Raw genomic sequence first — 24,663 nt, 5'->3', positions numbered from 1 at the left:
TTTTTTTGGGGGGGGGGGAATCGTCCAAGACGGGGCCACCCTGGCTGGCAGCCCCCAATCTACGTGGGAATAGCTGGATTTCGCACACCTATCCACATTTAATGGGTTGCCGTGAACGACATTTTTATAAGATTTAATTGGGTATATTACAGGCCGTAAACTAATCGAAAAAAACTGTAACTACAATAAGTCACGTCAAAAAAAGCACAGGATATCTTCTAAACAGTTTCAACCGACAGATACAGAGAATGCTATCTATGTGGGCAGAGTGTCGTACGAGCCCTCGGTAGAAGTCGCGCCGCGCGCTGAAAATACATTCGTTATACAGTCGCTCGGTTTATCAGCGCATTTATGAACCTCTCTCACCGTCAGCGGGACTATGTACCCAGCCTTAACTTTCCACACTCTTCCCTCCCATAATAATTTATCGGCCAATTCCGCCACAGTTTGATAATTCCCGTTTTTATGGGTCGAACCGGCATAAAATTTATGCTGTCATAATAAAGGACGTGCGTTTTCGATCATATAATTGATAAGTGGCGTTAAGAGTTTATGGACGTTTTACATAATCCATCTGGATGGTAAATAAAGTTTGTTGTAAGAATGATAGAATGGAAATATTAAATATTGGAAGACGCCACAGTAAAAAAACAACATCAGAAGTTGAAAAAAAAAAAAAAACAAAATAAACGCGCGCATAATATGAAAGCACCTTAAAAGTCAGGGGCCTATGGCGGCTCAATAATAACCCTGACACTAGGGTTGATGCGGTTGGTAATCCACCTCACAACCCACACGATAGAAGAAGAAAACCTTAAAAGTAGTTCAAAAGTTCAAAAGTAGTCGTTACATGAGCCATGTCAGAGACCTTTAGCGGCTCAATAGTAACCCTGACACCAGGGTTGATGGGGTCGGTAATCCACCTTACAACCCTCACGATAGAAGAAGAGAAGAAGACATAGACAAGAGTTCGTCCTTTTGTCTACGCACGGATAGTGATGTAGTTCTTTAAGACAATCACAAAGTTGATGTGACTAACTATTAAAGACTATATTTATTTATTTATTTATAGGAAAACCAACAGCTACATCAAATAGTATAAACATAAATATAAATCACAAAAGAGCCAATTATAGGTTTCCACAGATAGACTTCGGTATATGTTCGTCATACAGCAACAATACATAGCAAAATAAACTACGTACCTATACAAACATAACAAACACATTTCACGAAAAAATCAACTAGTCGCCCACAATGTCTTGAATAGAAATCTGCAAGCAGATATCACTTCACCTAGATCTTATATTAACCTTGTATCACTAACTGTAACAGAGAGTACCAGTTCTGAACCCAGTACCGGACGTAAGTAACTTAAGTGCAGTTTTCACTGACATAATTGTCTTCTTTAGACGTCGATACGGCTCACCTACCACGTTGGTCTAACAGAAAGCTCGGTGAGGCGTAAATACTTAGTTCATCTTGGGATGTATGTACCTCTGACATTAGAATATAGTCGTGAGCTTATGATAGTGTAAACTAGATGCTTTGAATTTCACCCTTCGGTTGTGAACATTCCATCAATCCGCACAAGGCGATTCGCTTGTTCATTCATTATTCGATTAGCTCGGGAATGGAATTGTCTAGGGTCTGTTTTCACTGAGTACTACGAATTTAGAGACTTTTAATCCCGAGTTCGAATCCCGGCGAGAAAATATCGCAAAAAATCACTTTGTGATCCTTAATTTGGTAAGGGAATTACAGGCTGGCGGAAGGCAAGAGGGAAACCACTGCCCTATTTTTCCCTAAAAAGTAGCATAGAGAGTATTTTAAATGCTACACCGACAAGAGCTCAAGGGCTCTTAAATTGATGATTACAGGCTGATCACTTGATTTTCGCTAAGCCGTTGATCGTGGTCATTAAGTAGTCGTTACATGAGCCATTTCAAGGGTCTTTAGCGGCTCTATAACAATCCTGACACCAGGGTGAATGAGGTTTGTAATTCACCACACAACCCACACGATAGAAGATGACCAAAAAAACTCGTTACGATGACACTTAAAACCCCTATAAGTACATACATGACATAGTAACGAATACTGAGAGGGAAGACTCAGCTCATTATTCTGAGTTAATATCAAGTGGAATATCCATCGCATAAGTATAGAATTGAAAATAATTTAAAAAACTAAAAAAAAACATTACTTTTGCGACGGAAAATTCCACTTGATATCAACTCAGAATCATAGTCTGAATCATCCCCCTCAGTATTCGTGAATTGTGTTACGATGTCACCAACACCCCGTTCAAGTACATACAAGTAGGTACTTGTGGTGTTAGTGACACCGTAACGAATATTGAGAAGTTTGGTTCAGACCACGATTCTGAGTTGATATCAAGTGGAATTTCCAGTCGGAAAATTCATGAAACTTTTTGTGTTTTTTATAATTATTTTCAATTCCATACTTTTGCGACAGAAAATTCCATTTGATATTAACTCAGAATGACGTTCAAAGTTTTCAAAGTTTTCGTTACGATATCACTAACACCCATTATTTCTGACGTCAGCCATCGTCCATCACGACACCCACGCCGCTGCAAACGTTCAAAGGTCAAAGTTAATCATAATATTGATAACTGAGCAATTATGTGTCTATGGCACGTTCACCCCATTAATTACGTTTACGAAGGGGTTGTAAAGAACTGGCGCATAAATTATTTTTGTAAGGACTTGCTCTTAATGGTTTTATGTTTATTTTAATTTGTTGTAATTACCTCAAGAGGCTATTTTCGAATTTCAGTTATATTGGACCTGATGAGTAGTGATTGTTCGAATCTTAGCTTCCTACGTACAAGTTATTTATAACTTACAAGCAAAAATCCAATGTATATGAGTACGCTAACTAAAAATAAAATTTCATCATCATCATCAGCCGTACGACGCCCACTGTTGGGCATAGGCCTCCCCCAAGGTTCTCCACGACGATCGGTCCTGCGCTGCCCGCATCCAGCGGCTTCCCGCGACCTTCACCAGATCGTCGGTCCACCTTGTAGCGGACCTACCCACTGGGCGTCGTCCGACACGTGGTCGCCAATCTAGAACCTTTCCGCCCTATCGACCATCGGTTCTCCTCAAAATAAAATAAAATTAAATAATTCGTAAATTAAGTAATTAATTAATTAGTAAAATAAAATTTATCGGTTTTCAATTCGGAATGGGATATGAGAAAAACCCGGACCTACTTATCAAGCAGAAAATGATATTGATTAAAATATAAACATCAACCCATCATTTAATAATAAATATAATTTCAGAGTGCTTTTGACTTTTGAAGTTTACAAATGGGTTAATGATTTTCTTTTAAAAGGTAAACAATTTGCAAAAGATGTCGAAAAGGGGAAGATCCTTTGATATTAATGTATGGTATTGATGTAGAAATGACATTAGAAATCAGAATCATTTAGCCAACGTAATTATCATAGATAAACTTGTTGAAGGTCAGTTCAATTCGTCATTTCGCAAGGTATTATTATGACCAAGGAGAAGAAATGATAAGAAACTGCACCAGCAACACAGTTTTCAAGTCAATCCCATTCATTTTTATTATCATTGTCAATGTTGTCGTTGTAATCGTTTTTGACTGACACGGCCTTTCTTCAAGTTTTATACCATTTTCTAGTCAATTGTAAATGTCGCTAGAATGTTTCTTCAATCATTAGTTCATTAAGCCTTACCATCAATATCTATTACTGTTGACCGCAGCGATGAATCCAAGTTAAGCGTGGCTTCCAATATTTCCTGGCCAACCCACGTCGACGCTGCCTCGCACTCGAGGGAAATACGTGACCAGAAACTGAAGCACTATAGGAACTGCAATTAGATCCATTCCACTTGTCAGTTCGACTGTCTGACACTAGCTAGATTTTGCCCGTTTATTGTATTGCTTTTCGAAGTTGGAACATTTTGAGTGTCTTGTTCTGGATGTGGTGAAGAAGATTGGGTACGTAGAAATATAAAGTGACACCTAATGCCTAACCAGAATACAACTTGAAGCCACTTCTGATGTGAAGTTCATACGCATATACATAAACTCACGCCTATTTTTCACCAGGGTAAACAGAGACAATGGAATTCCATTTTTTTCGATCCTGACACACACGCACGCCAGTTCAGAGTAGATCGTACTAAACGTTTTTTCGATAAATCTTAGGATAAGATGTCTTTAGATGGATAGTGATGGCTTGTTGGAGAAAAACACAATCTATCTTTGACGCGCTTGCGGAAAATGTTCTGCAGCTAACAATAAGCATAGCGACACCAGAATAGATAAAGATAATATTATCGTCTCACCGTCACACTCTCAGCCAGGTATAGGCTGCAATACTTCCTACATTTGTACGCCAGTCAAAAAAGGAATGAATTACCAACCTCATCAACCCTGGTGTCAGGGTTATTATTGAGCCGTCAAAGGCCCCTGACATGGCTCATGTAACGACTACTTACTTAGTAGCAACCGGGACGAACGGCTTAACGTGCCTTTCGAAGCATGGATCGTTTTAATTTCTGACACATAGCAGCATCCTTGTATTCTTTATTGGAATGGTCAAGGAGGTACCACCCGAGATTAATAAAGAGTGGGAAGAGGAAGGAGAGCCAGTTCAGTTTTTAAAGCGATCGAAGCAGGAAGAAAAAGTATGAAAGTAAGCGTTAAAAGCAGTGCTGTGTAAGTGCAGTGTTTAGTTTGGTGTTTTGTATAGTGTTCAAATGTCGCAAGTGCCAAATTAAGTGACAGTGACGGAGTTGAACCGCGTAGTTTCGTGCTGAACAGCGTGTGTAGAGAATAAATTCGTTTTCCCAGTGACTTTCCTTCCAAATCCGAAACCCACTTCCGTAATATTACTATAGCCTGTGAAGATAAGAAGCTGAAAGCGTTCAGTTTGTTTGTTTTCAATTCATTTCTATTTCGCGGCATAATTGCTAATAAAATAAACAAACCATTCAAAATTGTATTCCACGCAGACATAAAAACGAAGAAATAACCAGTCAAGAAAATAGGTCGAACGTAATCTCGAACACGAGAGAAAATTCTGGAACATGAACTATCTTGTTATTGGGAATTAACGCGTCACTTTTGAAGAAAATATTGCTCTGGCAAACGGTTGGGTTTAGATTTCATCGGCAGAAATAGGCAAGGTTTTCGTTATATTTTTGATAAAACAAATGTTTACAAATACAATTTATTGTTCATTAAGCTTACGAATTGTCTTACTTTCGGAGTATGACTACGAATTTTTGATAGTTGGGTACCAACCATGAATACATGAGTCAAAAGTAAAAGAAATAAGAATATTTCGTGGTACGCAGAAAGCCGTTTGTCAAACCTAGGATAGAAAAGTCAATCCGCTGACTACAATATCGACTTTTGACTAGAACATACATACATATGTACGGTTGCGAGTACTAATATGTATACACTTTGAAACTATGTCATATTAACTTTTTTGACAAATTAAACCGTAAGTCTCATTGAATGTAAAATATGATACTGCGACAGGGTTCTAAAGTGGGTACACGATATTGACTGTATATACTTAAGATCACGAGTAGAGTTATTTATTCATAACGTTGATAGAAATAATCGTTGAAAGAGTGTCTTTAGAAAAAAAAATAAGTTAAGTTTGTACTGCATTATTGGTTCGGGTGCTAAAATAATGCTTTTTCCGATAGTGCTGAGTGTGTGCAAATAAATATTAGGTGTGTATTGGATGAGGCTGTGGGCTGAGTCATGCGGGCTGATCACCAGACTGTCCGAAAATAAGATGATGACATGTGAATTCAAGATATCATTGGATAACCGATTTGGGCACAGTTTTTATTTCCTTATGGGGGTTATAAGTACATTATTGTGTTTTTTTTTTGTATTTCCTGTTGTGCAATAAAGTATTTGTCATGTTATATTATTATTACATTAAATGTTTTTCTCAACATATCCTCCTTGACCCAATTGTCTGTCCGAAAATAACAAAGCAGTCACATTTAGAACTGTCACATGCATTCTACCCGTCATCAGTCACCGTATACGATTGGCTTGGTTATTAATTGTTTACTGGTTTGACAAACTATTGATGTATGTTACTAGTACCGACCACGTCGAAGAAGTCGCCATTTTCTCTCATTTAACGTTTATCGATAGCAACCTGTAATAAAAAAAAAACCTTTATTTCTTCTTCTACAAACAATCTTATAAACTACCATAGTAACAAAAATAATATTTAAATTAGGACCGTTTGCAGAAGACAGGAACCCAAACTAGGTTGCCCTTTATCTTGGGATCCTGGTCTCCCCCCACGAACCACATTTCGTACTCATGTAAAAATATAATAAACATTAAAAATGTGTGTTTGTTTGAATATGTGTGTGTGTATGTATTCGTGCTCTTTCACTATTTTATGATTTTCAAAAGATTGTCCGTTTCAGTTTAATTTACAGTTAGTAACCATCCAGTTACTATGTATAACTTCAACTTATATTGTTTCTTTGTGCAACTTGTTAAAAATGTTTTGATAAAAAAAAAATACACTAAAAAAAATGTTTAAAACGTTAAAATGTTTTGGTTTTTTTTGGTAAATAAATATATTTTTATTATTATTTGTATGTCGTTTCCATATCTCGGGCCTACGGAGTCCCGGAGTTTTGGAAGGCGTGCGTAGGGCCGAAGCCAACACATAGAGGCCCCTTCAGACAGTTTAATCATTATTATTAGTTAATTTTATTTTACAAGCCCTTCGAGTCAGGCCATATACGTTTAGATTTTTGTGTACTTTATTGTAATGGAAAATTGATTTCTTTCAAATATTATCATCTCAGACAACGCCCTGAGCTGAGGTTTGCGCCCGACTGGGCATCCTCAGGCCTGTTGTCTTAAACCGGGTGAGAGCCCTTAGCGCTCCCCATTTGTCCAGCCAAGTAAAAAGACACTTAAACAATGTTACCATAGTGACAGACGATAAACCTGTCTTATTATGTATAATAATTATACATAATGAGTGGGTATTATAAATTAGCTGCCTCGATGGTCATTCTGTTTCACATTCTATTTTCTATTCCTTTCTAGTTGTAGTAGTAGGATTCAAATCCGGGACCTCAATATCGCGAGTATTAACATAAACAGCTCATATACGTCCCACTGCTGGGCACAGGCCTCCCCCCAATCAACTGGAAGGGGTATGGAGCATACTCCACCACGCTGCTCCGGTAATGCGGGTTTGTGGAGGTGTTTTTACGGCTAATAGCCGGGACCAACGGCTTAATGTGCCCTGCGAAGCACGGAATCATCTTACTTTTTCGGACCATCAGGTGATTCAAGCCTGAAAAGTCCTTACCAAACAAAGGACAGTCTCACAAAATGATTTCGACAATGTCCCCATCGGGACCCGAACCCGGACCTCCAGATCATGAGCCTAACGCTCTAACCGCTAGACCACGGAGGCTGTACTTCTATTAAGTATAATCCTTATTACATAATTAAATTTATATTTAGGTATGTATGATATTTGGCGAACTACGCGTAATTACATAATGGGTTTGGTTCCAGTAAACATTATTATTTCCGTATCGAGTGGTGATAAAAAGATTCACCTCTGCATCGCATTTTATGGAAAATATTTGCATTGTTAAGCATCTTTTATCTGTGCAGAATTTACAAATAATGTTTTTTTTTAAATATTTGTATATTTTGTACATACATACGTAAACTCACGTCCATAATTCCCAATGGGATGAGCAGACGCAAGCAATCAGACGACATATTACAGCCACTGTTAATACGAAATCCTATTCCTATTTTTTCCTATTTTTTTATTTATTTTAAGGGTGTAGGAACCTTAGCTCGGCGACAATAGACGGCATAAGTATAGCCATGCCATTCGGTGATCAGAATTATTATTTTTGTCATAGATAAACTAAACTAAATGAGCTCTACACCTTTTTGCCAGTACTTCAAGGTCTAGATAACCTACAAACAAAAAATAATATTATAATTCCTTTATCCTTTCTTCAGGTTTACTCTGCGTCTGATGTTATTGTCAACTTTACGCGCCGTAGTTATTTGATAGTTGAATTAAATTTTGTTTGGCTGTCAAATACTTAGACATACACACGTTAAACGCTTCTTTATTTTTATGTTGATAATGGAGAAGTCATCATCATCAATTTAAGAGCCACGCTCTTGTCGGTGTAAATTTTTCCATTCCAGTCTTTCAAAGGCCAATTCCTTGATTTCCCTATAAGACACGACGTTAACTTTTTCTTTAATCTGTCTCTCTTCCTCTTCCTCTCTTTCCTTCTAGCTTTCCTTCTATGATGTTTTTAATAAATTCGTCGTGTCTTATTAGGTGTCCAATCATCTTGCCACTTATGTCCTCATTAATTCTCAGTATTTGTCTTTAAAAAAAGGTAGAAGGGATTTAGCCCTAATCATGCTACCTTGAACCTAAACCTTTACAAAAAACGTATCAGCGTGTATCCTAAGACAGTGATGGATTCGACTTTTTATGACTTGTTAAAGTTATTTTGCTCAAGAAACTTTATATCGTATAAGAAATTTTACTGAGAAACATGATAACTAGTAGAACTTTTAAAGAACTTAGTTATAGCGAGCTCAGAACCGACGAAATTGTAATAAATGTTAACATTTCTCGACTTTAAAATTATATCTGGTAAACTTGTATCGGTTATATTTTTGCAAATATTTTAATGAGAACTCATCTTATCTGGACATAAAAATAATACATATGTAACTCCTACAATTAAATACATAACTAAATTATTACAGAAAAAAAAATTAAGAGAAATGGAGCTAATAGAGAAAAAAGGTAATCAGAAGACATGTTTGATACAAAGTTCCAGATGGATAAGATGAACTGTATGTTGACAAGTGATCACTTCATCGCGTCGGACATAATGGTCCAAGAATTTAGAACGGAACGGGAACCCTTTTCTCTCTTCTGTTCTATGTTATCTCTGACACCAAGGTTGCATGAGGTTGGTCATCCTCCTCACGACCCACACGATAGACAAAGAAGAATTCTCAGGGTCTACTGCATGCAAAGGATAAAACTGTCTCTCTCTCTCTCTCTATATATATATATATATTATTGTGGCTCTTTCCACCTTGCTATAAATTACGAGCGTAAGATTATGTATGTATTTATGCTCTTCAAACTCGATGCTACCATAATGTATAATATCACAAACATATACGCTAGGATTTTAAGTATTTTTCCAGAAAAATACCAGAGTGTTGATTTAAGCTGGCTGTGGGCCAGAATTTGGGAATTTTCAACTTTATCATCAATTATAACACTTTCCGCTGTACACATAACAATTTTTGCCACAATAACAGTTTGGTTCTTATTGTTATTGACTTCCACTGTACTTTTTCCCTGCGTTCTGAGTGCGGGTGGAACTTTATTACCTTCATTTTATTTTTGGCTCGCACTCGCCAAGTTTTTTAATGTTTTTCTACGTTTATGGCTACTGTTGTTTATAAACGTGGGATATTTTTACATAAGTACATGAACACTGACAGAATAAAATTTTAAGGATTTGTTTCACTACTTACTACCACCCACTTAGGCACGTTAAGCCGTTGGTCCCGGTTACTACTTACTGATGCAAGTTAGTAGTCGTTACATGAGCCATCTCAGGGGTCTTTGTCGGTTCAATAGTAACCTTGACACCAGGGTTGATGGGGTTGGTAATCCACCTCACAACCCACTCGATAGAAGAGACTACTTACTTACTGGTGAGCATCTAACCGTCTTAACAAAAATTATAATTATTCTATAATAAAAAAACAAATGGTCCAACACAGAACATAAGCTTACAAGTATCTCAAAGGGGTAGTCAGAGATCCATCCATCGCAATATGAACTAAGTAGCCACACCACGGACACCTCATCGAGCTTCACCGAGATTATTATTATTGCGTACGGCAGACAAAATAAAATATCCTGCGTGGATCATAATATATATCCAGCTGAAGCTCCCCTAACCAAGTCTCTGCCGCATCCGTCACACAATGCAGCTCGGCTATACCACTTTGGAACCGGTGCTGAGGGCACTTGTTCACTATGTGAGATATGGTTTGATCCGGGTGACCACATTCTTGAAATTTAATCAAGTTATCAAATAATTCGATTAATTTTTTCTTCGTTGTCAAATACTTATAAACACGTTAACAGCTTGTTTATTTAGTTAATAAATAAATAAAAAATAAAAAAATAAAAATAGTTTATTTCTTAACCTGTTACACTTTAACAAATATTTTTTGGTTACTCCTTTTAAGTAAAAAATATACCTGTAGTAGGAGTATCCGCTCTTCCAACAGACATTATTTAATACCAGGTTCGACAAAATGAAAAATGAGAAAAAAAAAAGAGAAAAAAATAAAAAAGAGAGAAATACCCATTTAGATTAACACAAGTCATTTTTGTGTGTCACTCTTGTGTGTCACTCTCTCTTCCTATTGTGTATGGATGTGTGTGTGTGTGTGTGTGTATGTATGTATGTGTGTGTGTGTGTGTGTGTTAGTTATTAGTGAACCGGTAAATGTTACCCTATCCATAACTTTTTCGCCTGTGCTACAGCTGGGAAATTCTAACTATATAAATCGTCTTACCTGGTCCAACGCCTATCAGTGGTTGTGCAACGGGGCAATGCCGCTAGTGAATCCATTTCACACTTAGGGTTCGTTTGGACCAGATCAGACTCAGAACACTTACCACCTTACAAATAAAAAAAATAAACCAGGGATGAACGTGGGATTAAGTATTTGACAGCCAAGCGTTTTTTTTTTTTTTTTTTTGACGTGACTTATTGTAGATTTGCCGCAGATGGCATTAACTACTTGGCCGGACAAATGGGGAGCGCTGAAGGCTCTCACCCGGTACAACGTTTAAGACAACAGGCCTGAGGGTGCCCAGTTGGGCGCGAACCTCGGCTCAGGGCGTCGTCTGACAGGAAAAATATTTGAAAGAATTAATCGACCCTAGTGGGTCGATAGCGATAAGCGCTGAATGAGGGAAATCGTCGACCACGCCGGCGGGGTCGGTATCGGGGTAACAGCCAAGCAAAGTTTAGTGGAATTGTATAATAATTGGATTCAATTTTGATTCCTGGTTTATTTTTTATTTGTAAGGTGGTTAAGCGTCTAGTTGGACGTGACGATGTTGGACATATGGTCACGAGCACTAATATGTATACACTTTGAAACCATGTCACATTAACTTTTTATGACAAATTAAACCGTAAGTCTCATTAAATGTCAAAAAAGGTAGTGCGACAGGGTTCTAGAGATACATGATATTGCTCATGACTATACAGATTCACGTTCTACGTGACACTATTTCATCTCAGTTTGCAACGGCTCAACATTAAAATACGACACTGCAACGGCGTTTAATCATTAGAATTTACGTTGCGCATGATTATTCTTTTGTCTCTCGTAAATTGCGTAATTTCCGCAGTCGGATTTACTACCATTGTTTGTGAAACCATGGCGAAAATATTTTAGTCAATCTCTTTGGTTAGATAAATTGTTGCTTGATTTTGAATAACGCTCTTTGGTGTAAATTAAGATTTTATTTTCAACCTTTTTGTAATTATTTATAGCTATTTTTTGGAAAATATTTGTAGTTATAATTATTTATAGTTATTATTCTAAAAATGATAATTATGACGAAATTTAATAAATTATAATGATTGAAAAGAAATGAACTCGATTACTCACATCGATTCTCGGTACCGATAATGAGTTTGTTAACCCAACTCTCTGGTCATTGGCAGTATTACTTCGTGTTCCCAATTTTGAATATTGAACGCAGTAAAGTTAATTTAAATTCGTACTAAATGAATAAACAAGTTAAAATATGCAGTGCAAAAGGATGTTAAAGACCATGATACACTATAAGAAGACTGTTGTGTATAAAGCTCGAGGGTGATAAAACGAAGAACTGACTGTGCAGACATACATACTAAGTTACACCGGAATCCAAGAAAAACCGTGGCCACGGTTCGATAGAAGATAACCTGCAACCATTCTTGATATTTGCGTCCTAAGATAAGAAGTGATAAAAAGTAAAGAGACAATTTGGTAACCTATCGTACCTTACAATTATTTGTGATATCTTAGTCATTTTCCAAGGAATGATGATCAGCATGGCACATTAGAAGTATTTCATAGCACAGATGTGGAACTACATTATATGCGGGATTACTTCAAACCCCGGTTCTAGTGAACTAACAGTACTGCGTTTGAACACCTAAGGCGCCTCAAAGAAGTTCAATGGCACAATAAAACGGTTCTTTTGCAATATTTAGGCCGTCAAGTTTCTTTTTGTGCGGAAACAGACAGTTTCAATTACCTGACAGTTTTATTATATCCGACACCATTTTCAAAGAACCGTTTGTACTAGATTCATAAAGAGCAGGAAATGCACAGGAAACACTTTTGCTTTTCATATCTGTACAAATATATATTAAAAGTTGGAATATTGAGGTGAAGAATTTGATAATTTATAACGTACCAATTTCTGAAATAAATAAAAATTTGGGGGCGTAGCCTTTTTTGCAAATAATGTACGCGAAATCAAGAATCAGGTTAAATTCAGATGGCATTATGTACTTGGCCGCACAAATGGGAAGCGATAAACTGAGTAGGTATGTCTCATTTCTGCCGAGATTTCAAATGCTTTTCGACGCATATGAATGAAATAATAATTGTAATTACAGGACCTACACACTAAGTATTATCATTTTATAGATTGCTTGTCTTTGTATCTCAATGCTAGGTAACTATATACATACTTACACATACATAAACTCACGCCTATTTCCCACCATGGTAAGCGGGGGAAACCTCTTACTAAAATATTGATATAACCGTTATCGTATAAGTACTTATTTCTGTATTTTTGCTTGCACATTACGTTCCATCATGATCTAAAACTGAATCAGTACCATCGATTTAGTAACCTATACATTACTTCTTAGAGTATTATATTATTGCATAAACCTTTTAACTATAGCATCCTAACGAACAGTTGCATGCTGCGGATCTAAATGTGAACCGGTAGTTACCTGCGTCAGCGCAGTATCGGGGTTACCACTTTCGTTTTATTTCCATCTGTAACGTTTTCGTCTGAAGTCGTTTCATTTTGTGAACTGTCTTTAGTATCCTGGATGGTTTGTTTGTGTATTTATTTGTCCGGCCTAGTAGTGAATGTCACTGGAGGTAAGTTTGCTTCTGTCTTCAGTTGTTATATACAGGGTGTTAGTGACATCGAAACGAAAACTTTGAGGGATGATTCAGGCCATGATTCTGAGTTGATATCAAGTGGAATTTTCCGTCGCAAAAGTATGAAACGGAAAATAATTTAAATAAGCTCTAAAATTTTTATGACTTCTCCGACAGGAAATTCCACTTGATATCGACTCAGAATCATGGTCTGAATCATCCCCTTCGATATTCGTTACAGTGTCACTAACACCCATACCTACTTGTATGGCTACTGTATGTACTTGTATGGGGTGTAAGTGACATCGTAACGAATACTGAGAGGGATGATTCAGCTGATTATTCTGAGTTAATATCAAGTGTATTGTTAAATTATTTAGCCATTGAAAAAGGTAATTATTGTGTTTATAGTGATAACATTTTGTGCTGAGGCCTCAAGGCGTCCAGTTGGGTGTGAACCTCGGCTCATGGCCTCGTTCTGTGTGGATTTTCAATCTTCATCCTAGACTTAAATTAGACATTAAAAATCAAGTTTTGAGCACAATATTAAGTACGTCGCGTGTCGTTTATACATAGTACCACTAATATGAGGTCGCGAAAGTTGGCCTAATGCCAGATAGAAGCGTTTAAGGTTAGTGATACAATGGGAGAAGAATAAGTCGTTAATTGGGTACATAAGTGCGACTTAGAAAGTTTCTCTTACTTTTTTATCTGACTGGACTTGAAAGCTTTATAAACAAAGTTCAAGTTCAAATAGTAAAGACACACACACACACACGCACACGCACACACGCACACAAACACACACACACACATACATGTACATACTCAAACACAGACACACACACACACTCAAATACACCAAACACACACAAACATGCACATACACAAACACACACACACTCAAATGTATACACGCGTACGTCTACGTCTCTTGGTATACATACTCAAATAGCACTATCGCGTAGTAAAGAACATTGGTGCGGAGCGGAGAGTTACCGTTCTAAACGTAGTATTATTAAGGGCGTCATTTGAGAGGATTATTATTTGATAGAATTGATGGACTGTAGTGGGTCGGTGGCGATAAATGCTGAATGAGGGAAAGCGTTAACTACGCCAATAGGGTTGGTATAAGGGTCTTGAAGTGTTTATTGCGAGCTGATTGGCTGCCTCTATTAGTAGCTTCTTCTCTCGTGTGGGTTGTATCTTAAAATTACCTTTATAATCTATATTTGTTTACCGTAGGAGGAGCGGGGTTTCTACTACAAGTACCTTGGTCAATTTAAATAAACTCCAACACAGGAAATTGAAAACTTACTTCTAAAAATAAAGTTTTTTAATAACCGATCTCATCAAACCTGACGACGGGGTTACTATTGAGCCGCCCTAGGGCCCTGACAAGGCTCATGTAACGATTACAAACACACTTAGGTAAATAGAAGCCTCCGACACGGATCATGCATTATACTAAGCAGTCGTTCACACAGGAGAATCGCTCTCGGTGCACCCCACTCCACAACCGACAAATTGATGCGGAGGCTCCGGATTGTCGTGTTTCTTCGCGACATTTAAAGCTTCCTTCCCACATATTATCGACATAAACATAAACATGCTATAATTACGTTCTGTTAGCCAGAACTTCGGCGACGAAAGTCGTTGATCAGACATTGATAGCATCAGCGACATATCGCTATTGAGAGTGCGGTTCGTTATCAAGATTCGTTAAAGTTTATTAAGCATGCTTCCGAATAGAATAAATTATGAATATTGAATAGCAATATGGAATTTGTTTGTGAACTGTGTGTCACACTCTCACGCTACGAGGAATACATTTTATTTTAAGTTTTATCAATTCAGCTAAATTCAAATTCAGAAATTCAGTGTTATTTAAATGTTTTTAGAAACAGTGTGATAAAAGAGAGACGTGTTAATAAATTGTGATAATTAATTAATTGTTTATTGTACTGTTGTTGTTTGTTAGTTGTTGTGTTGTTTTTTATGAGTTGTCTTTTAATTTTAACACAATTACTCGCAGTATGGTTGTTTGGAAGAAATCGCTTCAAGCGATAATGCCGCCATTTACACCGCCCGCAGATGGCATTAATTACTTGGCCGGACAAATGGAGAGCGCTGAAGGCCTGGTGCAAAATTTAAGATAATAGGCCTGAGGGTGCCCAGTTGGGTGCGGACCTCGGCTCAAGGCGTCGTCTGAGTAGAAGAATATTTGAAAGAGATCTTAATGGGTCGATATCGATAAATGCTGAATGAGGGAAATCGTCGACCACGCTGGCTAGGACGGTATCGGGGTTCTTAAGTGTTTGGTGTCGCGTGCTGATTCGCCGCCTCTATGGCTAGAGTAATCGACGGTAAAGCCGATTACTCTAGCCATAGAGGCGGCGAATTTCGAATAACATTGTCGTTGACATTCTCAAGACTTCTGCAACTCGTTTCAGCAATCTCACTAAAACTAAGTAGGTACTTGAAATCCACTCTCAAAATTAGCATAGTTAAGTAAATATCCAGACGACATTAGCACGTCTTGGAATTAAAGTAAAATATTTCACGGTCCTTTAAACCGCAAGTTCGTAAACTTTTAAGACCGCCACAAAGTCATTCACAGAAACATACAGGCAGATTTACAAAATTTCCGGTAAGGTTTCAAGGCAAAACTACCGAATTACTGAGCTAATATATGGCGGGAGTGGTGGCGAGTACTGATAACCAAAGAGATACAAAGTATATCAATCGTAGACCCCTGGTAACTCTTCTTCTATCGTGTGGGTCGTGAGGTGAATTACCAACCTCATCAACCCTGGTGACAGGGTTACTATTGAGCCGACTCGTCGAACAAACGTACTTCGACATGCTCCGATACCTACTGCATTGCGTTTGCTTAACGAGCTCTCAAAAATAATTGACGTCTTTAATTTTATTGTTCTTTGGTCAAATTCTCAGAAACAGCATTAGAATTTGTAACGTCTGATAATGATGTATGTAATTGACAGGCTTAATTTAATAATTATTTGTATTTTTATTAATGGTTAATTTTGTTTCTGCGGACATGTGTAATTTATTGATGTTAATGATTTTTATCAATCAATCAATCAATAATACTTTATTGCACAATGACATATACAAAGGACATAAACATACGAATAAAAACATAAGTACAATAGGCGGCCTTATTGCTAAATAGCAATTTCTGCCAGGCAACCTTAGGGTGAAAGAAGTTAATGCATTGGAGCACGGGCTGGTGCAATAAACATATAATGACACGAACAATAATAAAAAGAAAAATAAAATAAAATAAGAAAATAGTAATAATAAATAATATATATATATATATATACATACACATACATACATACACACATATACATACATACAAATAGCCTATACAATATATCAATATATAATATATTTATCTTGATTTTTATTTTAAATTTTAAATTTTTATTTGATAAACATGTTAGCTAGGTAAGTGTTAATTATTTTATATTATTTTAACTTTTCCTTTAAATTTTAAGTTAATAGCTATGAATGTTATTTTTAATCTTAAGTTGACATAAGTTAGTTTTATTTTATTTTTTGTTTATTGACATTTAAATGTTATTGTATTGGGAGTTAGTCAAGTTTAGGGAGCAGGGGATTAGTTTTTTAAAAAGACAAAAATTAGATTGTACTTCACTAATTTACTTTTATTAACTATGTGAGACGTGCGTACAAAGTTGGATGCGCGACACGAATGTCAATTGTGCTTAAACTAGTCTTACGCTAAGTGCTTATCTATGCAGAGGTTCCAGGAATTATGCCACCCTTGATGTGCTGATCAAGCATTCACGGCTATAGTGCCTACAGTCCTTAAGGGCTGGGCTGACATAACTCCTCCCTCCTCAAGTTCGAAATCACCTGACGATTTAGAGTCACGATGATTTCGAAAAACCTTAAGTTTCCATAGGATGTAACTTACACAACTTAACGCTATAATTATATAAAGTACAATAGTTGCTAGACTAACACTATTCGTGTCTACGATTACGCTTTCACTATTTGTTTCACTGGTTGCACTAACACTTTTTAGATCACTAGAGAGTTGCTTGAGATTGTCCAAATTAACGCCCTTGATGTTAACACTTACTTCGGTACTAACGTTTATTTTCTGCAAGTCTGGTAAACTAGTTATTGGAGTAATTCTAAGACGGTTGTCAGCCATTGAAGATTGCCGCCGGTCTAACTTCAGGTCTTCGAAGTAGAGATCGCATCTTTCATCCGTAGTTAGAAGGTAAGTTCCTCGTAGCTGTATTCGATTGACGTCGGCCTGGCATTTCTCTGTCATGATGTGGTTGGTTCGGCTAAATATTATCCAATTCTTAGGTCCGATACGCTGAATTTTAACATCTTCTATATCTACGGCATGCAGCTTGCAGAGCGTCAGGTTATCTTCAAATTTCATCAAATGCTCGATACAAGTGGGCTCAGGGTAAGTAACTATGTCATCTTCCCCACACAGGAACTGTTCAGCAGCTATTTCCTCGCAGTGCTTGTCTAAGGGTAGGTATTTCAAACCATTCGCCAAAAGGTAAGGATATTTGGGTATTATTACTGATGTGAGATTTCGGATTGAATTGAATATAGGTATGGAATATAATTTGAAATAATTGTACATATAACCATCAGTTAGGGGAACATCCATTACAAACGTAATCTGATTTTTCTTAATATACGCCTTAACATTAAAAGTAGTTTCTATATTAACTAAATTATCTACACTAATAGGGTACACCAATTTATTGACCGTACTTATAGATTCTAAAACATTCAAGAGTTCGTCGGAGTTTAATATAGACTGATGAAGTACTGATACCTTACTTAGTGCCAGTGATGTTTCAATTTCACTTATCGTGAGATAAATTGAATAAAAAGTGTTCATGAATAAATGATACATGTTTAATACATATACCGCATAGATTGAATTATTTTCCTTAGTAGCTATGTGTTTAACTAACCTCTCTACTCGTTTGAGGCGTTCATCTATTATGAAAGAATTATTTTGTAGGGTTTCAGTATTGTTAATTATAGTATTCACCATTTTTAGAATAATAGACATTTGGTGTTCCCTTTTAATTTCATTTCCCTTCATTTGGGAGATCAATTTGTCATATCGTAAAGCATCATCGTGATCCAGGTTTCCGGTAATTACTTTGATCATAGAACCGAGAGGATTCAGAAGGCCTCTCCTAACTCTGCTAAATGGCATTATTTGTTTAAACTTTTGTATAGTTATGTTGTGCAAGTTTTGAGCCTGTAATTTAGCGTTATAAAACTCATTTTCATAAGGTTTATTATTATCAATCAGTTTATCGAATTCCTTAAACTTTTTAGAATGTAAAATGAAGTCATCTTCGATGCCACTTAGGTCTAACACCTTTACGATAGTCCATGTGCTCTCCTGTCGATGTGCCTGACCCAGTTTAACGGGTAAAATACCCGGGTTTTTATCTATGTCCTGAAGTTGTAGATTCTGCACGCCATGTATCAACATCGTCCATGTCAGGGCCAGCCAGCACCTGCGGAGGACGTTTAATATTTTTAATGGGTACCTTAGTTTCCCTTGTGCCTATACGTATTGGTACGACATTTCTAACCGGTTTGCCTATTACTATTGCCTTGTGATATCTATCCTTATCCTTTGCCTTTCTTTTATTGACGTCCTTAGCAAAAATTACATCACCTATTTCAAAGCTTGGTTCACCTTCACCACCCTTAACCTGTCTAGCCTTTTCCTTCTTTGCTAAAGCGTTTTCACATATGTACGCGTAGAGATATTTCATTCTTTTATTATGGTCCTTTATGAGTTGTTGAGTGAAAGACCTCTCAAAGTCACAATCGAAGACTTGACTCGAACAAGTGTGGCCAAAAACGACCTCAAAAGGCGTGAGATTTGTTGTTGTATGAATGGTATTATTGTAGGCCATTATGGAATAAGCCATGATGGATGCCGCGTCAGTACACTTCTGTTCATAACGAGCCAAACGATATATTTCTATTATAGTCGAATGGAAGCGTTCGACTATACCAGTTGAATTGGGATTATTGGGGGTGGAGATATGAAGTTTAATTTTGTGAAGATTCATAAGTTCCCTCATGAGTTCGTTATTAAACTCACTGCCCGGATCACTTGAAAGTTTCCGAGGTACGCCGTAAAATGAGAAATATTTCGTGAGGGCTCTTACGACCTCTGGGGTTGAACGGTTTGGGATTTCAAACGCCTGTGCGAGTTTACTAAAAGCATCAACAAGTGTTAAGTAGTGACTTCCATCTATTGAAAATATATCCATAAACACCTCCTGAAACGGAGCGTCCTGAGTTTGCGTAAGTTGCAGAGTTGGTTTTAACGGCTTTCTATCATATTTCATTCGGCGGCAGGCCTCGCAGCCGTTTATAACTGCAGCCACCGTATTAATCATGTTCTCCCAATAATAATTTCTACGAATTCTAGTTGAAGTCTCCTTGATGCCGCGATGACACGTGAGACCTTCGTGATATTTTTTTATAATAGCTTTTTGTTCTCTTTCATCTTCCACATACACTATCCGTTCAGTACACTCATAAAACTCTACCGTTCCGCGTTTAAACAGTTCAATTATAATTTTCGAAAAGGCTTTCCTCAATGTTTCATTTTCAAAATATACAAAATATTTAACTTTGGGTTTTATATATTCTTTTAAGAATTGTTTGATGATGTCGTCATCGTTAGGCAAGAACACTTCTATTATCTTTTGTTTTTTTCCAGAAAGGTCTTTAACTTGTATGGTGTTTTTAAACCATTGATAAATATGAATCTGGTTAGGCTTTGTGTCAATTGCTTCGTGGAGAATAGGGATGCCAAATGATTCCAACTCCAAACCCGAATGAATTGTATCCGTAGAGCTACCGTCTGAAATTATTGGGAACTCGGGCTCCGAGTCACGGTGTTCCAAGTTTTCTGATACGGTTAAAGTTTCTGAAGAATCAGAGATTGTTATTGTATCAGAATTATCACGTTGACGTCTTTTTGCTAGTTCAGAAACCCTGGCTTCAATTTGCTTCATGAATTCTCCTAGCTCGTCTTTCTTATCGACGTTTACTTTCATAGATGTATTATCGTTTTCGTTAGTCTCACTGTCGGAGTCTATAGCGTTAAGTTTTATACGCGAGAGGGAGTCGGCGTTAGCGTTCTGTTTGCCCTTTTTGTATTTAATATTGTAGTCAAATTCCTGCAACTTAAGACGCCAGCGCATTAATTTGGAGTTCGGTTCCTTTAGCGAGTCTAACCATTCTAAAGGTTTATGGTCGGTATAAATATCGAATTTATTTCCGTAGAGATAAGGCCTAAAATGTTTGGTTGCCCATATTACAGCGAGAAGTTCCTTCTCGATGGTACTATAACGTGACTCGGTGTCACTTAAGGTTCTGCTGGCGTATGCCACTGGCCTATCTTGACCAATGGGGCCTTGAGAAAGTACAGCTCCTAGGGCCACATTGGATGCGTCCGTTGTTAGTATATAAGGTTTTGTGAAATCGGGGAATTGTAATATTGGCGCGCTTGTAAGCAGTTCCTTACACCTTTCGAAAGCATCAATATATTTTTGATCAATAACGATTTTGTTACGCTTCTTGAGGCATGCCGTCAGAGGTTGAGTGATCTTCGCGAAGTCCTTGATAAATCGTCTGTAGTAACCGATAAGTCCCAAGAAACTTTTGATCTCAGTCGTTGTCCTGGGTAATGGATAGTTAAGAACTGCAGCGATCTTATCGTTATTAGGCATAAGACCGTCACTAGTGATCGTGTGGCCTAAATATTGAACCTCTTTTCTTAGGAATTCCGATTTGTCTAGTTGTACCTTGAGATTTGTCTGTCTAAGTCGGTCAAATACAGCTCGAAGTTGTTTAAGATGTTCTTGTAGACTGGTGGAAAACACAATTATATCATCCAGGTACACAAGACAATGTATTCCCTGTAATCCACGTAATACATTGTCCATAGTCCTTTGGAAGGTGGCTGGAGCCGTCTTTAGGCCAAAAGGCATCCTAAGGAATTCATAATGACCCGTTTGTGTACTGAATGCAGTTTTCTGTCTATCACTATCGTTTACTTCTATCTGGTGATAGCCGCTAGCAAGGTCCAGAGTTGTGAAATATTTACTTTTGCCTAGCTTATCGAAAAGGTCGGTGATATGGGGTAAGGGGTATTTATCGTCTATTGTCAAATCATTTAACCGCCTGTAGTCCACAACCATTCTGTACTTTACCTGACCAGAAGCATCCATTTTCTTAGGTACTAAATGTACAGGTGCGTTCCAGGGTGAATGAGACTCCTGTATGATGTTATCTTCTAACAGTTTGTCCACCTGTCTTCTAATTTCATCAGCCACAGCCGGTGGTTGTCTGTATGGTTTTGAGTAAACTGGATCTTCATTTTTGGTTCGTATGAAATGTTTTATCTGATTCGTGAATGTGAGCGGTAACTGCTCACAGTAAAATACGTCCTTGTAGTCGTGGCACAGCTTCTCGATGTTTGCCCGTTCCTCCGGGTTCATGTGTTCAAGTCGCAATTTGGACAAATTGTGTGTTAACAGTTCATCGGTATTTATATTATCTCTATCCTTAAGAAAATTTACATTATTTACCTTTGGAACGTATTCGGTAACCTCAAAAGGGGAAGTGACCACTATATCCATTGGGTCCTCTGAAGCGTTTTGTATCACCGTGGTTGCGTATCCCCTGACACAACTTACCAAAGCGTCAGGCATTCGCACGCCGTTGCAAAATTGTGTAAAATTTAATATTGCCTCACCTGAATACATGTTTGTTGGAATTTTCACTCTAATTTCCGCTCGCGGGGGTATTGTTAATACATAATTATCACAATGATGAATAATAGGTATATCAGTAAACTTGGTCTTCAGCACACCATCCTTGAGATTTATGATAGCGTCCATTGATTTTAAGAGATCGTTTCCAAGTAGTCCATCATAACGAGGATCGACCTCATATAAATAGAATTTATGTATCGCTGGACTTTTGAACGTAGTCATTAATGGGACTTCGATTACTTGATCATGGTGTGAACTAGCGTGGGTGCTTATGACTTCAAACGGTTCTTGGGAAATGTAATCCCGAAAGTACCGATAAGCCTTTTGTGGGCTAATAAATGAACGTGTACTACCGGTGTCTATCATAAATTTTGAATCGATCTCGGGTAAGTAAATGTATGGCAACTTCAATTTTATATCACAATTTAACTCTATTTTTTCCTCGCGCCTATCGAGGCGTGTACGTGAAAATTTCGCGTCTGCTTGTTATCATCTTGGTTGGAGTCGTATGCACTCATAGCGCATTCTGTCTTATCTGCACTCGCTTCCTCTAAGGCGAGCGTGGGCGTGCATTGTTCGTCTGTATCAAATGAACACGAATTATAATAATATGAAGAGTCTTCATTGTATGAGTTATACTCAGGTACGTAAGGGTCTTCCATATAATACGGGTAATCGGTTTCATAAAGTTCGGTTTCATTTACATGGAAGCTATGTTTCAAAGGGGGTGCGGTGCGCATGGTAACATCCGAGGGGAATGACGGTTGAGCAACTTGTTGTGGAGGTCTATAACCTTGTTGTTGACCGAATTGTTGAGGTCGCATAGGGGGTAACTGTTGTAAGCCTACTGGTCTATAGCCATAGGGTGCAGGGCGACCTGCTTGCGGGTTGAACTGCGGCCTGTATCCAAACTGTGTAGTCTGTACTGGACGATTTTGGAATTGATGCGGTATTGGAAATCTAGACTGGGGAATGCCAAATTTAAATTGAGGGATGCCGAATTTAAATTGATTTTGAGTATTTGTGTTTTGATTGGGCATAAAGGTTCGTGAACCAAAACCCTGGTTCTGAACAGGTAAATTATTGCCAAATTTGAACTGAGGTGTTGAGACAAATGAGGTGGATTGTTGCGGGGTAGGTACGAGGGGCGCTTGAGGCTTAGCAATCGCAGATGTGTTAGTTTTATTTTTAGCCTGATATTGTTCGTGAAAATTCACTTCCTCGAGTACCACGCTGAGGGCGTCCTCCAGCGTATTGGGTCCGTGGAGTCGTACAATCCTGACCATATTTTCCGGCAAGTTAAACAAGAAGACGTTAAGCGCCAATTTATTATAAATAGTAATTTTACTACTCCTCATTTGAACATCATCCAACAAGTTAACCTTAGCAATAAGGTTGGCCCTTATCGATTTCACACGGTTACAAAATTCTAAGTAAGTTTCACCTGTTTTTATCTTTAGCGATTCTAAAGTCATGGCAATGCACTCTTCACTGCGCGGATCCCCAAAGTGTATCTGCAGTAATTCCTTGAATTCCGCCCACGTCTCTACATCCGAACGCTCGCTAATCAACGCAGCTGCATTATCAGTAAGCCTGCTCGTGATTACTTGCATAACATACTCATTTTGAGCTTGATCACCTCGAAACCTTTCAATAATGTATTCACATTTCCTTAAAAATAAGTTTATGTGCCGTCCATCGCCATTAAACATAGGAATTATTTTAATAAATTCACTAGGAATGATCCTTAAATTGACCTCCGCCATGTCGGAAAATTGCTAGATTTACTTCGATCACTAAAATATTATATTACTTAATAGATTTTTATTTAAAAATGATGAATATCAATCTCAATGTTACAAGTAAGTATTACAATTTTCAATCTTAATACAGGTAAACTTAACTAAATTAACTAATTCAGATCACGTTTGAAATGAGAAAGGTTCGATCTCAAGTACACGTAGTAGGGATAGTAAGGAAGGCGAAAAGTTTTACTCACCATGCCCGAACGACACCCATCTCTGAATATATCCACTTCACAGTATAGTCCCGTAGTTGACAAATTTATTTGTTCGTAAGATTCGCTTAGTCCGTCGCTCCCGCACCTTTTTTCACAGCACCAGACGATTTTAGTCCAATTTTTACGCGAAATAGCGCGAGTAGCACGGGTAGAACAGCGAATCCTACCGGCTGCGCCAGTCAAGTTTAGGGAGCAGGGGATTAGTTTTTTAAAAAGACAAAAATTAGATTGTACTTCACTAATTTACTTTTATTAACTATGTGAGACGTGCGTACAAAGTTGGATGCGCGACACGAATGTCAATTGTGCTTAAACTAGTCTTACGCTAAGTGCTTATCTATGCAGAGGTTCCAGGAATTATGCCACCCTTGATGTGCTGATCAAGCATTCACGGCTATAGTGCCTACAGTCCTTAAGGGCTGGGCTGACATAACTAGTTATGCCTGTAATAATAATATTTTGGTCTGTGTAAATAAATAAATAAATAAA

General features: G+C 37.6%; 1 protein-coding gene across 1 annotated transcript; it reads right to left on the bottom strand.

The window, feature by feature from the left end:
• Positions 1 to 22,566: 22,566 nt before the first annotated feature.
• On the bottom strand, positions 22,567 to 24,145 carry LOC126382118 (uncharacterized). Its single transcript, XM_050031865.1, has one exon. It carries the CDS (start codon positions 23,918 to 23,920, stop codon positions 22,586 to 22,588), a length of 1,335 nt encoding a protein of 444 aa, XP_049887822.1. The 5' UTR covers positions 23,921 to 24,145; the 3' UTR covers positions 22,567 to 22,585.
• Positions 24,146 to 24,663: the final 518 nt, after the last annotated feature.

This window comes from Pectinophora gossypiella, chromosome 3, assembly GCF_024362695.1.
Source record: "Pectinophora gossypiella chromosome 3, ilPecGoss1.1, whole genome shotgun sequence".
Lineage (NCBI taxonomy): Eukaryota > Metazoa > Arthropoda > Insecta > Lepidoptera > Gelechiidae > Pectinophora > Pectinophora gossypiella.
This window is presented reverse-complemented; position numbering and strand designations above follow the sequence as displayed.

What these genes read in the sequence shown, in the direction of transcription:
- LOC126382118 (XM_050031865.1), bottom strand. Translation starts at nt 23,920, where the DNA reads ATGGCGGAGGTCAATTTAAGGATCATTCCTAGTGAATTTATTAAAATA.